The following is a 16,181-nucleotide window of genomic DNA, read 5'->3' as shown; positions in this document are numbered from 1 at the left end:
ACCAAAGACAAGGGTCAGTTCCGCCTGCGGAAGGCATTCGGCATGTTTTGACTGCGCCAGGACCTGTAAACTTACACCCTGTATAGAGAGATACAAACAAAGAAGAGGGAGATAAAAACAGGGACACTGGCCGGACAGGGGACTGTTACAGCGGGACAGCCCTTGGTGTGCACCGGCCCCATCTCGCACCGTGTTTTCACATCTTTAACTTTCAGCAGCATGAACCAGAGAGCCAGCTGCCGAGGACCAGAGAGCCAGCTCCTGAGGACCAGAGAGCCAGCTGCCGAGGACCAGAGAGCCAGCTCCCGAGGACCAGAGAGCCAGCTGCCGAGGACCAGAGAGCCAGCTGCCGAGGACCAGAGAGCCAGCTCCCGAGGACCAGAGAGCCAGCTGCCGAGGACCAGAGAGCCAGCTGCCGAGGACCAGAGAGCCAGCTCCCGAGGACCAGAGAGCCAGCTGCCGAGGACCAGAGAGCCAGCTGCCGAGGACCAGAGAGCCAGCTCCCGAGGACCAGCCAAAGCACGGTTCCCATGTCGGATTTCAAAAGAGCTTTTCTTCATCTCCACACTGCTGTTTGAGAGTCTAATAACGCACGAACAAAATAACAACCGGCTGCTGGCACGGACCAGTACGGACCAGGCGAAGGTAATAAAAAAAGATAGTTGGAAGCCGACGAACAGAGTAACTCGCAGTAATTACATTAAGTATATTTTACTCAGCTCCACAGGCACACAGCAGTGATCCTCAGGAAACCTTTTGCTTCTTGCCTATTTTCCCCCCTTTTTTGACGTGGTGGGGCCCCTCTCCCACTGGGATGGGGCTGCCTGACAGCTAGTCACCGCGCTACAATGGACAGCTGGGAGCGGTGGCCAGGCATGGTCCGTGGAGATAAGCCCAGTCCGCATCCACACGGCTCTCACGTCGGGCCCCTCTCACGAGGAACCGCCGCGCACACCCTTATTCAAAATCCCTCTGGGTCTTTATGTGCGTGTTTTAATTCTCGCTGGCTGTGTTTCAGCATACTACTCCAGACGGGCCGTCTGTCGCGCCCCCCCCCCCCCCCCCATTCACGGGCAAACGTGAGGACGGCTATGCTGGGGCCCTTCGATGAAAGAGAAACCAAACACTAGGGTGTAAAGTGAAACAAAGACGCCCAACACCTGTTTGGGGTGTGTTTCTAAAACTACCCTTAATAACCCAGCTGTCATCTAGGACTTGTGCAAAAGTGTCACATTAAGTCAAATTAATTAGTCCCTCTGCTGCCTGTATACATTCCCACATCTAGGAGTCAAATTAGATACAAAATAGATGGAGGCCTATTCTAGACATCAAAATGCATTAAAACCACAGTATCCTCCCACAGAATTTAAATGACTGAGACTGGGTGAGCTATTTCGGACTATTTAGTATAGATTTCTGTTACTTTTAGCATAAAAGAGAGTAAGCGCCTTCCACTTTGACCTTTAACCTGAGCAAAGACAAACGCTGGCCTGTCACAGGCTGACACCCTCACTTATCACCCGGCGGCAGCCATTGTAAAAGAAGCTGGTAGAAGCTGTATTGGGCTTCAGCTTTTATATTGACAGACTAAACATCACTATCAACAGATATCTGAAAGATCTTGGCCTGAACAGCCGTACTTTTGTTTTCTTATTTATATATTCAAAGGGGTGTACACTTTAGAGGACTGCATGCAATATTGCCTGATGCCTCCAAATATATGTATGAGATAAATGTTGTGAGGGGCCTGGACTCCATCCCGCGCAGCAACGCTGGGGTAAAACACGGACACACACATGGCGTTGCACAGCACACACACACAATTTAGAGATGCCAACGGGCCTGTCTGCACATGCTTGGGACCGTGAGAGGAAACTGTTCTATTGTACTTTTTCCAGTTGTCAGGGTTAGCACCGGTTTTGTCCCAGTCTCGCGTCTTCTCCCCATTTGCCCAGCAGTTGTCGCTGGCCATCCTGTTTTTCCCCGTTGTCCGAGTCTGTGGTGTTTCCACTCCTCCCCGTCGGCCACATGGTTCAATGAGCTGAGCATGCGGCTGTCTGTTAACCCCTCTGTTGTGTGTTCGAATCCAACCTCCTCTGTTTCTGTATTTTGTTCCCTAGTCTATCAGTTTTTCTAGTTTCTGTGTCTTGTGATTTGTATTTGGTTTTGGTTTCATGCTTTGTGCCCGTGCATGTGTTTTTTACCTGTCTGTTATTCCCCTAGTGTAGATCCTGTTTCCTTGTTTCTGTCAGTGTCTTGTCAGTGTTTTCTCTTCTCAGTCCATTGATTTAATTATTAGTTTCATCTGTGGCCTGTTTTCCCAACCCTTGTTAATTAGTCTCACCTGTCCTGTGTTAGTCTTCTTACCCCTATGTATTTAAGTCCCTGCCTCTGTTCAGTTCCCTAGCGGTTCATTGTCTGTTGTTGGTCTGTATGCCGTTGATGTATATCTGTTGTGTTACGCCGCCGCTTGTTGTCCAGACCCATTTGTATTAGTCTTTGTTTTACTTTGACCTCTCGTGGTCTGATTTTGTTTTGTAGTGTTTCCCAGTGTTTTCGGTTTTTGTTTAATAAACCCCTGTCCTGTGAGTCGCCAGTGGTTCGTCTGCCTATCTGCCTGCATCGTGCCTCGTCTACGAATCAAATCTGTCCGGATCCGTGACACGAGTAGATGGTTGGAAATTTTCAAGTTCCGAGTTATCGTGAATGTATCGCTACATCGCTAATCCGCAGATCACCAGTTCTTTCTTATCTCCGTACGTTTCCAGACGGTGGTGCAGGCAGCTCAGTTGAGTCCTGCTTTTGGCCTTGCAGGGCCACGTCAGCGCAGGAATGGATCGGGTACGGCTTGGTTCTCGGTGGCCATTAGTTTGATCTGTGTTTTTCCTGTTTATTTCCTCAGATGTGAGCTAAGTATTATTTTAGCAGACTGCTGTTGCATGCATTTCAGCTCCCTGTCAATTACCTTAATCCACTGTAGGCTTTTACTAACGAGCTGAATCTTTGCAGAATGTTTGTTTCTTTAATGCCTTGCGTTGTTCAGTCGTTCCATTTCGCCGACGAGAGCTCACCCTTCAGGCAGCTAGCTGTCACACCCTGAATGTCATTCCTGTGCACTTGTTTTTCAGGAAATCAAATTGAAGATTGTGGTTTTGAGTTAGTAGCGGTGCAGTGACCTGAAGGGAACCCAAACATCATGGAGGGAACATGCAAGCTCTACACACACACAGATCAGGCTGAGATTTGATCTCCTAATCCTGAAGGTGTGAGGCCACAGTCCCCACCCCTCCTGAATATACCTTGCTAAGGAAACAATCCCAAAAGCTCAGCATGGGGGTAATTAAGGGAGCCACACCAAGCACCAATCAGGAGGCAGGATATGGCTTCTCCCATCTGGGAAAAGCTGAGAAGGGCAACGACGGCGGTCATAGGGATGCAAACCGGAACTAAATCATCAGAACTTATTTCAGACGGGTGGATTCTTAGAGTGGATAGGCAGACAATCCCAGTGGCTGAGGGAAATGGGAATCTGTCGAAGTGTCTGGAACGTAAACAACGGGGTCCCTGCAGTGAGTGCCAACATCTTTGTCACACGCGATGGAGGAGGTGCGGGCTGGCCGGGTGTGGGGTTTACGCCGAGTTAATGGAATTCATCAGCTTTCCCTGGCTTTCCTTCACCACGAAGAAACAGAAAAGGGCCTCAGCATCTGCTTCCCCGGCGCCTTCCCCCGTCCGTCCCCCCCCCCCATCAACGCTGAATTTGTTTTAGAGCAGAATTTCTCCATCTGCCAGCCCTCAGCCAAGAAACATCAGCGCTCGGCCGCTATCTGCCTTAAACAGACGCGACTCCTTTTCGGTAAGATGCTGTGTGGGAGCACAAGCGGCCGGGGGGGGACTTCGGAAACGTGGCAAACGACAGCGAAGCCGTCAAGGGAGGCCGCTGCTCTCCGCGTCACGCGTACACGGCAAAGTGGGTCCGATCTGTTCCCGCTTTTCGCAAGCAAACCCCCCAAAAGACGAGTGCAAATAACACACACGTGGGAAAAACCCGTAAGGGAGAAGCTGCACCAATGCGAACGCGGCATCCCGCCAAACGCACCCTTTATAGCTACAGTGTCTAGTACCTAGTGTCTAGTATTTCCACTAAAATCAACCTGCTGCTTTATTGCACGATGCTCATTTTCTGTGCTAGGCACATGATTTTATTTTCATGTACATGTTTATTATCGATATATAATCTATTGTCTTGATTGTCCTTGATTGTTTTGCTCAAAACCATAAAGTAAATGTATATCCAAAATTCCATTATTTCGGGAGCATGAGAAACAGATTTTCTCAGAAACTATTTTATGAAATAAACCTAAAACAACGTAATGTGACACCGTTAGCACCTCAAATAGAATCGTATTTCTATATAGCCATCAGCGAAAGGATTAATGTTTTAAATGGATTCCTATCAGTGCGGCAAACATGTCATTGTCGAAAACATCTTGATTTATATTCATAATTAATTACGCTAGTTAGTCAGCTATCAAAATATCAATATTAAGTTGTTAACATTAGCGCTGTGAAATATCCAGGAGACAACCATCATGAACACACATGTTGACTACTACAATTGATGACTTCATAAAACATCTTTTCATTGGGCAAATAGACATCAAACCCTATTGATAGACAGGAGAATGGGCATATTCCATCTACAGTGAAACATCACAATCAGCAAAAAGTGGATGTACGTGATTTTCATCGGACAAAGACGGCAGGTAGAAGCACTTGGCGATAAATAAACGATTCTGGTTCTTAAGATATCACATTCTTCCTTCATCCTTGAGATAATCGTGGAATATCGATGCACTTCTGACCAAGGCCTGCTTTATGCTGAAGCCCAGGGTCTTTTCAGGAAGCAACAAAAACCATTTTGGTGGACAGGGAAAAAAAATAGTTATTCGCAGTTAGAGCCTGTCTGTGAAATCAAAGTTATTCTGGTGGCGTGACGTGTACTGTAGCAGTCTGGGACAGCACTGAGGGGGCGCCCCAAGCAGCGGCCTTCTGCTATTCTTAGGGGGAAAAAAATGAGCCATTCTACCCCAGTGACCAGGTCACGAGAACGGCGCCAATATCCCGGATGAGGTTCAAAGCGGGTCAGCTGACTCACTCCTAAGAAGGAGAGTGAGGCTTTCGATGACACCCTGAGAGGATCTTATTCCATTCAGTGTCAGGAGCCGTCAGCTGAGGGGAGACTTGATTAAGGTATTAGACATCGGGATATTGGAAGAAATGAATAAGTTTGACCCCAGCCATTACTCCTGTATAAATAACCTAGTGGGACACTTCTGAAATAGCACTCGGCGAGATGGAAGTATGCTGAGTCCTTATGGGAGGAATGGCCCGTGCATAGCATGGCTAGAGATCGCCAGGCATAAATGACCTGTGAGTGTAAAACAGCCCTGGGCGTGACTCTGAAAGTCAGGAGCCAGAAAAGCAGCGGGTAGGACGGCGCCGATCCCCGTAGTGCCGCGTCGGCAGGCTTACCTTCGATGGCGCTGAGCAGCACCCGCGAGTGGTCGTAGGCGATGACGTTGGCGTATCTGTTCTTTGGCTTGTTGACCTCCAGGTTGGAATGTTCCCAGGTGAACTGCTGGCCTGGATCGACGGACTGGGGACGGAGGCGGGAGAGGAGACGAGGGGAGATCAGCGGAAGGGCTTTTCAAAACCGGGCCTGCCCCTCCCCCCCCCTCCCTAAGTGCTGCTCTCGCATTCTTCTCCCATGGTTAAGATTAACATTACTAATTACCTAATTTCCCTTATAGCCCTGCCGTCGGTGTAAGCATCTGCTCTTATTTTCAGTACCATCAAAGAGGACTCCTAATTAAAACTGCAGATATTTGTTTGACTCCCCAAGAATGGCTACTGCTAACCCTCAGGCCCCCCCTTTTACGTCACATTCACTGATGTTTCAAACCGTTCGGCGGAGAGTTTGCTGCGCCATCAGCATGAATGGCATTTCGCATAACCGCCCACTGCTGTTAAATTTAGCTCCTGCGATGCGCCTGTCACATTCTGTAGCCTCGATTCCCCTTGAAAGCTGAAAAATCATCTATCTTTTCCGCAGCGGAGGACCGTTCCGTGGTAGGTTTTCTGATGGTAAAAGGGACAGGACTTTAATAATAATAAACAAATCTGTATCTTCTCCTTTTTTTCGTTCGCTCCTGCCATGTTTTGGGTGTACTGGAAACACAGGCAGTGATGGTCTGAGAAAGCCAAGAATGACCTCATCCGGATCTCATGGCTGCAGAAAGCCAAGCTCCCATAAGGCCAAGTCCAAATCCCGGCAGGTAACGGGTGCTATCCGTGTAACCGTCACGCTGCATGCGCCGGCGGAATGCCATTTTCATGCATTAACATTTACCGTTTAATAAATAATAATGCCAAAATGTCAGCTTTTATGTGTCCCTAGATAATCTGTTTAGATTGAATAATTAAGACTCTTACCATAGGAAGAGCGACATTAGGCTTGAACGAATTAATATGAGAATCAGGTGCTGCAGTATTTTGATGGTGAAGACGTTTTTTTTTTCTCTTTACATGCTGCTAATTCCCCAATCATATTAAATGCGTCTTTTGAGAGCTGACTGCGGGCAATCATTTTATAGGTCAGGTTCATATTGCTGGTCTTGATTCTGTAATTTCTCAAAGAAAAGGGTCTTTCTGTGCTCTGACCTGCGGCCCAAAGTGCTTCAGAGTTACAGGGCTGGAAGAAAATTCCCAGTGTGCTTCTGAGCCTTTAAATCCAATCACAATGGCATTTGTCGAGCTCTGGCATCTGCAGTTATTGGTTTTTTTTAGCTTTATTACAAAAGAGCTGTATTAGGGAATGATTTCATTCCGTTACGGCTCAAAACGTTCGCCGCCGACAAACGAGCACGCTGAATTTGCCTTTAAATCTGCAAAGGAACAATCAGCCAACAGAAATAAAATAGAAAATCTCGCTTAGAAAACAATTTTCCCGACGAAGGGGTCGGAAATCCCACAATCCCACTCTTACACCTGGCAGCTAAATGCCGGGTGGCTATACTGAAAATTATAAAAATGCTCAATTCCAGACATAATTCCTTCTCTGGTAAACATTGAAAGAATAGAGGATATTGGAAGCAGATGCTTGCTCGTGCAGGTGTGTCCGGCTCTCAGAAGCGTAAGCAGTTCATCCCTCTCTTAATAATAATAATAATAATAAAATAAATGCTGATAAAAAGCAGAGCTAATGCTGAGAGGCAGGCAACTGTGGCCTTGCTCTGGAAGAAAAAATAAAGAGCAGAGTCAACAGTGAGTGATGAAAACGCTGTAATTGATATCCGCGATGTCTGGGAGCGCTGTCTCTCCCCGCAGAGGACATTATTTCTGCTGTCAGTGTGTCCGAGCTGACAGTATCATACCCAAAGCAAAAAAGGCAAAAGTAATAGCTAGTTATGTCACAGCGAAGGATTCCTTGCACTGTTGGCTAATTGCTCTACAGGAATGACAGGCCAGACCTGGAGTACTGGATCCTTCCTGGCCCCTGGGCCACCGCAGAGGCACCGGCGTGCGGCTGTGAACATCACCCTGGATAATTACAGCCCCAGACGAAGCTGCCATGTGTTTTTATTGCTTCCCCACTTGTAGCCCCTTCTCCACCTGGGCACAGGTAGCCCTGGTTTCCCGTCTCCTGAGGCGACCGAACGTGGGGCATCGCCGAGTGAGTTGTTAATCAACACGTGCTTTTATAAAACAGATGTCCAAAAATATAAAAATAAAAAGACAGCCACAACTGTAACTGTAGTCTTCTGATGTATAGTAGAGAGTTGATTCAGAAATTAATTAAAATCAAAAGATTAAATTTCCTAGGTATGCTGAATAATTTCAGCATACCTCGGAAATACCCAAGAGTTTTATATAATGCTGTTATTCACCAGGAAATAAACACTTTACCTGCAATGAAGTCCCATGCTCTAGTATTAAGAGCATCAACAGATTAGCTCTGTGCTACATATGTAGCTGCAGCATAACCGCGGAACTGAGAAATCCACCAGCACGCTCGGGATAAGAACATAAAAGCTTGTGTTATGCAATGTGCGCTGCTAGGGAAGTTTTCCTTTGCCTCTGCGGCTGTGCAGAGATGCCGACTTTCGAGATAAAAAGGCGAGGCCCCTTGATCAAGGGCTGAAAATGAGGTTCCAATATCCATCTATCCATAAGCAAAGAGCCTGCTTGTCAAATCGGCATGTCAAACGTTTAGCTCGTCAAAGTGCTTACAAGACTATGCAGGGGAACAAAGCCACAAAAAGATATTTAAAAATGTATTCAATTTATTGTAATATAATTTGTAATACTGATATGTGGAATAATGATATAATTTATTACATTTACTTTAATGATATTTATTTTAGTGCCAGTTAAATGTAGCATTAATATTCTGTTTACTATTTTAATTATTTTCGTAACTTAATTGTTGTGATTTTAGGCTTCAGAGGACACACGAAACATCATCTTCCACCGTTATGATACGCAACACGTTGTGTGGGTTTGCTTGGATAGTGAAGGTGGCCAAGGTTAGAGTGATAAATGGCTGGATTTTATAAAAATGACTTGAAAGCCTAAGGTGGGTTTGTGGTGGGCCCTTGAGCATGGCCCTTAACCCCTGATTGACTGGATGACCCTGCTCGATTGTACATTGCTTTCGATAAAAGCGTCCGATTGTAAATGTAAATGTTTTGCCATTATAAATTCACGATCGTAGCTCTTTGGATTGCAGTGTAATACAGTACACTCCACTGTTAACCTACTGTCCTCCTGACACAAGCATAAAGCCATTGTTCTTCAATAGCTTTGCTAGACAGCTTCTAAAACAGTCACAATATAGTTTGCATTTAGAAATAACCTTTTGGAAGAATGACTATATTACATTTTTAAATCCTCAGCTAAACTGAAAGGGGCTACCGTTGATGCTAGTCATTTTACTCTCGTAGTTATTTACACTGAGTTACCTCAATTATGCTGAAGAGTGCTAGCTTGTGCCTGACTTTGATCCCTGCCACTCTAAAGCATCCGGAAGCTCTACTCCCGAATCTGATGGCGTCGTCAAATGGGATTACTACCGCGGCGCACTGGGACACGCTTCCGACGAAAAGCGCTCACTGGATTGTCTGCAGTGCTCTGCCTGTGAGGGATAATGAGATTACAACACACTGCAGACACCGTGACCTTTTCAGAACTCTGATAGTAAAGGGCGAACTAAGATGTCGTTTAGAGATGTGTGAATGTGCCATTCGATCAGGCACCGAAACTGCCATTTTATCAGACAAAAAAGAAAAAAAAAAAACTAGATAAGGGATGTATACTAAATTTTAACTTGGCCAAATACAGTCCACTTTTAATCCTAAATTAACAGAAGGCTCAAGGCTATTTCCGCTGAAGAGGATCAAACTGATGAATTGGATTGAGCCACGATAACACCATTACAAGACTTGATCGGTGCTTTACTTGAAGCAACGAATGTCAAGAAAAATCTTTTAATGCTAAATTTCTTGTTTAAGAATGTGGAGCAAAATCTGGCAATTGCCGAATGATATCCAAATCAAAACATCAAAGAAAACTAAAGGCTTAAAGCAGTGTTTCTCAGCCCCAGACGGTCCACATTTTTGCTCCCTCCCAGCTCCCAGCCAATCAACAACAGCAAATATCTGGCACAGGTGTGTTGGGAGTTGGGAGGGAGCAAAATAGTGGAGTCTGGGTGTTCCTGAGGATTTGGCTGGGAAACACAGGTCTAAAGTAAGAAATATACATACCTCGTATTCTTGAGAGAACTTCAGGTTGTCATTGGCTTTCAACCGTTCTAGATGATCAGCTAATTCCATAATGGGAATTGGTGGGTGACTAGCCATACCTTGGAATGGGAATCGAAAAAGGATTTTAAGACATAAAAATAATTCATTAGAAGCACATGTGCATATTCAGTAGTAATGAGATGATGGATTTTTGTTAGGTTGATTGATTACTCAAAGCAGTAGCATGCTACATGGGATACGAACACCTACAGTACAGAGGAAGTCACCAAGCATACTTCCCAAAGAGGGCATTCCTACTGTGAAAGAAAATGTTATTTACAACAAGCAACAACAAAGTTAGCAAGATGAGGGAAAGGGAGGGGAAAGGAGATTTGATAGGCTCCATGGTGACGTCTATGTCTAATAATGCAGTGTTACAGTATGCCATTTCAGACCCCGCCCCTTGCAATGGATGCCATGGAAACCCTGCAGATCAGATGGAGTGAGGTGGGGCTATAATACTAATCGGAAAGTAGATAAAGGAAAGGACACCCAAAAAAGAGACTGACGTATGCATAAACAAGACCAACTAACTTGACAAACGGAGGTTACCGGGGTAACCGGGGACACCTGAACCTGTAAAGGAATGGCGGCATATATAAAACTTCGTAGACGCAGCATTGCGGCGAACATTTCTTAAAGTGAAATAGGCCGTCACCCGAAAGAGGTTAAAGCACAATTAGGTGTGCGGGCTACACGTGAGCTACACGTGAAGGCAATGGTGATTTATTCGAGCAGCGTTTTGCACGCGGGCACGCCAAGAGCGGGGGGCTGCCAGAAGATCGTCATAACGCCGCATGCACCGGCACGCGCTGATGCAGAGCCAGCTGCAATAACCAGAGTTGCAATTGCTGCTTTAAAGCAAGATAGCAAAGCAGAATGCGAGCGGAGTAAGGCCAGCTCGGATAGGCTTCACATGCGAGAATAAGAGGTCGCGGGATTGGCCTGCAGTTGAGAACGGAGCATTTGATAGGCTGTCAGTAAACTTGGCTGAGGGCAAGCCAGCAAGGTCACTGGGGTGTGGGTTCCGGATTCCCCCGTCCCTCATAACCATAGCTGTGTGAAGCTTTTGCCACTTGTGAGGGTAGTGTGTTAGATTGCGCTCCTTTTATCTTAATGACAACTATAACGGGCATTAATTAATAGAGAGACAGCTCCCCCCCACCAAAGAGCAGGTGGAGTGACCCTACTGCCAGGCTTCTCAAGATCCATTTCCAAAGACAGACAATGAAGGTGGCGTCTGCCACATGGCTGTGCAAAAACCGGCGGCCTTGAGGGGAGAAAGTGCGAGCGGAAAGGAGGCACTACAGAGGTCGATGTCCCGAGGTCACGGAGAAGAAGGAGAATGCCTAATATAACAGCTGAGGCGCGCCCTGAAAGGTGCGCGCTACAATGCACACAGGAGAAAAAACAAAACACAGTGGTGGTGATACGTGTGGTCTCTTCGTCTCGACGGGGTGCTCTGAGAGATGGTGAGGTGCATTCTGGGTAAGTTGCGCAAAAGCAAAGCAGCACACATGTGGACAGCTGCGTTTATGGATTTGTCTGTAAGGGGCGTGGTCACTCATCTGGAGAACTCCCCCCGAATCGCCTCCTCTGGCTTCTCCGTAACACGCACCACTTAACCGAAGATACCGGCAGGGCGGTTGGTCGTTCCCCTCTTTGGATCCCCACCGCCCAATTGCCTGTCGCAGATGCTGCATGTTATTCAGCTGCGATTTCCCACTAAATGTCAGGCTTGCATTCAGATGTGTCTACATGCTGCTGTCGGTTATGCCATGGGCACGGTGGGGATGGGAGATCCGGTCATGCCATGCACACGGCACGGCGGGGATGGGAGATCCGGTCATGCCATGCACACGGCACGGCGGGGATGGGAGATCCGGTCATGCCATACACACTGCACGGCGGGGATGGGAGATCCGGTCATGCCATGCACACTGCACGGCGGGGATGGGAGATCCAGTCATGCCATGCACACGGCACGGCGGGGCCGTCGGTCAGGCTGCGGGAGTTCGGAGCTCAAGGTGATGCCGGAAAGCTACATGTTAGTTAACGGTGAAGTAATTAAATGTCTGGCATGTGATTAAAAGCACAAAACAAATGAGGATATTAGACAGCGGCGGCGGAAGGCGCTCACATCTGTTTGGGCTCGCATTTAATGCGTCTCTGCAGCAGTGCCATCCAAAGACCCTTAGGGTGGCAGCAGCTAGACCCAGGACTGTCACTTGTGAGTGCTCTCCGTCGCATTTCATGGGGGAGGGGGTATGTGCGTGTGGTTGGAAAGGGGGATCATACCAGGTGTCTGGAAGTTAAGTCGGCGCAATTCCACGGGGTCCGTGGGATGGTGCGACGGAAGCTCCTTGCTGCTGGGAAGGCTTCCCTTCCGGCCGTCGGACTCCGCTCGTTTCCTGAAAGGACCGGCAGAGCAGGTACACCGTCAGCATCACATAATAAGCCCAAAATAGTAGCTTTGTCAGGTTCTGTTTGGAGGTTCTTGTGTAGCTCCTGCTACAATACTGCTTATACTAGTACCTGGGTGTTCATTGGAACCTCAGCCTAGCTGCGCTTATGCCTAGTCGACTCCTTCACAGCATGAATGTTTGCAATGTGCTATTTGCTCAGTTGTATGTCATCATAGACAAAAGCATCGGCTAAATAAAGTAACTGGAAATGCAATGGATACTGGAATACAAAGCAAGAGATGTAGGGATCACTTCACTACGTGCTTAAAATATAAATAAATATATACAGTATGAAAGCAATTTGATCTTAGGATCCCATATCAGTGTTTCTCAAACCAGTCCTTGAGCAAAAATGTGGACTGTCTGGCAGGGAGTTGTGAGGGAGCAAAAACGTGGACCGGCTGTGGGTCCCTGAGGAACGGGCTGGGAAACACTACCCTATATGACATCATATGATATTTCTGAACAGCCCGCCGATCCCTCCAATAAAAACATTATGACAAGTGAACCACAGTGGCAGTGGGCATGTGGATGGATATTAGCTAATGAAAAATTATTATAATTATTACCAGACTAGCTATACAAATGCTTCCTTACAAACTTTACGACTGCGCTGTATGAGATTTATAATGTATTTTAGTTAAAATATGTCAAATATGTCAAAACATCTCTCTGAATCCTACTGCAATATTCAACCTGCAAAATCGTGCTTTTGACCAGAGGTTAATTAAGTTATCAAACATTAATTTATTTCTGACTGGGGTGACAAATCAAATAATTGGTAACACTGCTAGCCTGCGCTCTACAGCGCCCCCTTGTTCTGTCTTGTAATATGGTTAATTCAGACGAGAAACATGCAGGCAGGAAGCAAGTGACTGAAATAAGACACAGATGGAAACAGGGCGAGGAGCTATTAATGTGGCAAAACAAGCTTAAAATTGGAATGGCATGGAACAGCAATCGGGAGCGGCGGACGGAAATAGCCCCTATGCGGCCTGGTGACTCTGCATGGGAAATAGCCCCTACGCGGCCTGGTGACTCCACACGGGAAATAGCCCCTATGTGGCCTGGTGACTCCGCACGGGAAATAGCCCCTACGCGGCCTGGTGACTCCGCAAGGGAAATAGCCCCTACGCGGTCTGGTGACTCCACACGGGAAATAGCCCCTACGCGGCCTGGTGACTCCACACGGGAAATAGCCTCTACGCGGCCTGGTGACTCCACACGGGAAATAGCCCCTACGCTGCTTGGTGACTCCGCGCGAGAAATAGCCCCTACGCTGCTTGGTGACTCCACACGGGAAATAGCCCCTACGCTGCTTGGTGACTCCGCAAGGGAAATAGCCCCTACTCTTCTTGGTAACTCCGCGCGGGAAATAGCCCCTACGCTGCTTGGTGACTCCGCACGGGAAATAGCCCCTATGCTGCTTGGTGACTCCGCACGGGAAATAGCCCCTACGCTGCGTGGTGACTCCGCATGGGAAATAGCCCCTACGCGGCGTGGTGACTCCGCACGGGAAATAGCCCCTATGCGGCCTGGTGACTCCGCACGGGAAATAGCCCCTACGCGGCCTGGTGACTCCGCACGGGAAATAGCCCCTACGCGCCCTGGTGACTCCGCATGGGAAATAGCCCCTACGCTGCTTGGTGACTCCGCACGGGAAATAGCCCCTACGCTGCTTGTTGACTCCGCACGGGAAATAGCCCCTACGCTGCTTGGTGACTCCGCACGGGATATAGCCCCTACGCTGCTTGGTGACTCCGCATGGGAAATAGCCCCTACGCTGCTTGGTGACTCTGCACGGGAAATAGCCCCTACGCTGCTTGTTGACTCCGCACGGGAAATAGCCCCTACGCTGCTTGGTGACTCCGCACGGGAAATAGCCCCTACGCTGCTTGTTGACTCCGCACGGGAAATAGCCCCTACGCTGCTTGGTGACTCCGCACGGGAAATAGCCCCTACGCTGCTTGTTGACTCCGCACGGGAAATAGCCCCTACGCTGCTTGGTGACTCCGCACGGGAAATAGCCCCTACGCTGCTTGGTGACTCCGCACGGGAAATAGCCCCTACGCTGCTTGGTGACTCCGCACGGGAAATAGCCCCTACGCTGCTTGGTGACTCCGCACGGGAAATAGCCCCTACGCTGCGTGGTGACTCCTGGATTCCTGAGGAGAACCCAACAATCCTGACAATCAGAGACCCTGGTGACCAGGGGTGGGTCCCACCATCTCAGGGAGGCTGCAGACTGTGCTTGTACACGTATGCTAACATGAGGAGTAGGCCAGGAGCGCCGCAGAAGGGGGACTTAAGGCAACTGAAATTAAGATACATCGAACAGAAAGGTTTGGCAAACTTGGGTCCCCAAATATTACGGGTTGGGACCGCAGTGATGTCACTCGGTTTACCTCGTTAGTCATAAATGAACAATCAACATCCGTGCTGTCTAACCCATGACCATCACATTTATTACGGTGTGTACTTTAAAGTATGAAAAAAATGAGATGTTATTCTCGTTCACTGAGCAAAACATGAAGAGGTCTACATTCAGAGGTTGTTTTATCTCATTGAGGTGTATGAGTACCATCGATCCATCCATCCATCTTCTGTAACCGCTTGTCATATTCAGGGTCACGGGGGGTCCAGTGTCTATCCTGGAGGCTACGGGCGCAAGGCAGGGAACAACCTAGGATGGGGCGCCAACCCATTGCAGGGCATAGGAGTGTCACACTGGCGCTTTTTCACTATGATTTGAGAACTTAATTCAAATATACAGAGCCAATGTTCTGTATTCACTGTACTGACAGCCTGACAGCACGTATTAATGGGGAACGGAGTGACATGCAAAGACTCAGCCGCAAAATATCCAAATCTAAATATTTTGCCCAGTTTAACAAAACCAGCCGAAACAAGATACGGGACACACATTAACTCTTCCTCTAGTATGAATACTTTGCATCGTAGGACAGGACCCAGTAATTACACTTTGTAAAAAACGGTATTGAAATATACTGAATAATGCATTTTTGCAACAGGCAAGTCTGTCAGCTGCACAACAAAAGAACGATTCAGACGAGTAGCCCTTCCCTTCAACAAATGAATATGCAAAACCGCTTTCTCGAGCACACAGCTCACCTGCCTTTTTAAAAGTTGCCCTAATAACACGCTCATTACAACATCTACCCTATCATATTAACACCCCCCCCCCCCCCCCCCAACGCCTTAGACCTCTATGCCCGATAGACCGATAAACACCTTGTTTTTTTAATCAACGGTATGACAACACAGCCAATCAGAACATGGCAGTGCCCGGAAGCGCACACACGTCTTTTTTGCAGCAGGAAAAGACCAACAACAGACTCTTCTCATTCCAAACGGGGGGGGGGTCCTCCGTGTAAGAATGAAAGAATGAATGTCACATTTATACAGTGCTTCTTCTAGACACCCAAAGCGCTTTACTGAACCAATGGAGAGCCACTTGAACCATCACCACTGTGTAGCCCCCACCTGGATGAGCAGCCAATCAGCGTAAAGGCTAATGCAATTACGCTCTCATCCTATCACAATGGCTCTGGCTGATGGCTGATCCTGTTTTAACAGATTTCAGGAGACACGGATTCCCCTCCATGAGCCTGAAACCCATTTCCCACTTGAACACCATTAGCATTTACATTGGTGATGGTCGGGGGTTTGGGAAAATGTAACGTAATGGGCAACTGAACTGGAGGGTGATGGACCTACAGGAACACACAGAAGGGTCCTGGATGGTGAGAGAGTGGGAGAGCATCTCTCCATGCCCTTACCTGTCCGGTTTGCTGCTCCAAATGCGAGCGAATGGGAAACAAAGGAGAGAGTT

General features: G+C 47.7%; 1 protein-coding gene and 1 long non-coding RNA gene across 28 annotated transcripts in view; one reads left to right on the top strand and one right to left on the bottom strand.

The window, feature by feature from the left end:
- The window catches only part of LOC111842609 (protein tyrosine phosphatase receptor type D), a 363,307-nt gene that overhangs the window by 18,439 nt on the left and 328,687 nt on the right, over positions 1 to 16,181 (bottom strand). For 8 of the 27 annotated variants that reach the window (XM_072697609.1, XM_072697611.1, XM_072697613.1 and 5 more), the window contains 5 exons: positions 16,129 to 16,143; positions 12,162 to 12,274; positions 10,398 to 10,439; positions 9,825 to 9,922; positions 5,536 to 5,659 (listed from right to left, as the gene is read on the bottom strand). In XM_072697609.1, the coding sequence (XP_072553710.1) occupies positions 5,536 to 5,659; positions 9,825 to 9,922; positions 10,398 to 10,439; positions 12,162 to 12,274; positions 16,129 to 16,143 (392 nt within the window). The remainder of the gene's footprint in view (positions 1 to 5,535; positions 5,660 to 9,824; positions 9,923 to 10,397; positions 10,440 to 12,161; positions 12,275 to 16,128; positions 16,144 to 16,181) is intronic. The other 19 variants (XM_072697615.1, XM_072697618.1, XM_023809403.2 and 16 more) reach the window with 4 other exon arrangements.
- On the top strand, positions 6,042 to 7,748 carry LOC140577665 (uncharacterized). Its single transcript, XR_011981807.1, has 3 exons — positions 6,042 to 6,132; positions 6,244 to 6,338; positions 7,517 to 7,748. It is a non-coding gene; the product is annotated as an uncharacterized lncRNA (long non-coding RNA).

This window comes from Paramormyrops kingsleyae, chromosome 12 (assembly GCF_048594095.1).
Source record: "Paramormyrops kingsleyae isolate MSU_618 chromosome 12, PKINGS_0.4, whole genome shotgun sequence".
NCBI classification, from domain to species: Eukaryota; Metazoa; Chordata; class Actinopteri; order Osteoglossiformes; family Mormyridae; genus Paramormyrops; species Paramormyrops kingsleyae.
The sequence above is the reverse complement of the archived record's forward strand: the minus strand, read 5'-3'. Positions and strand labels throughout refer to the sequence as shown.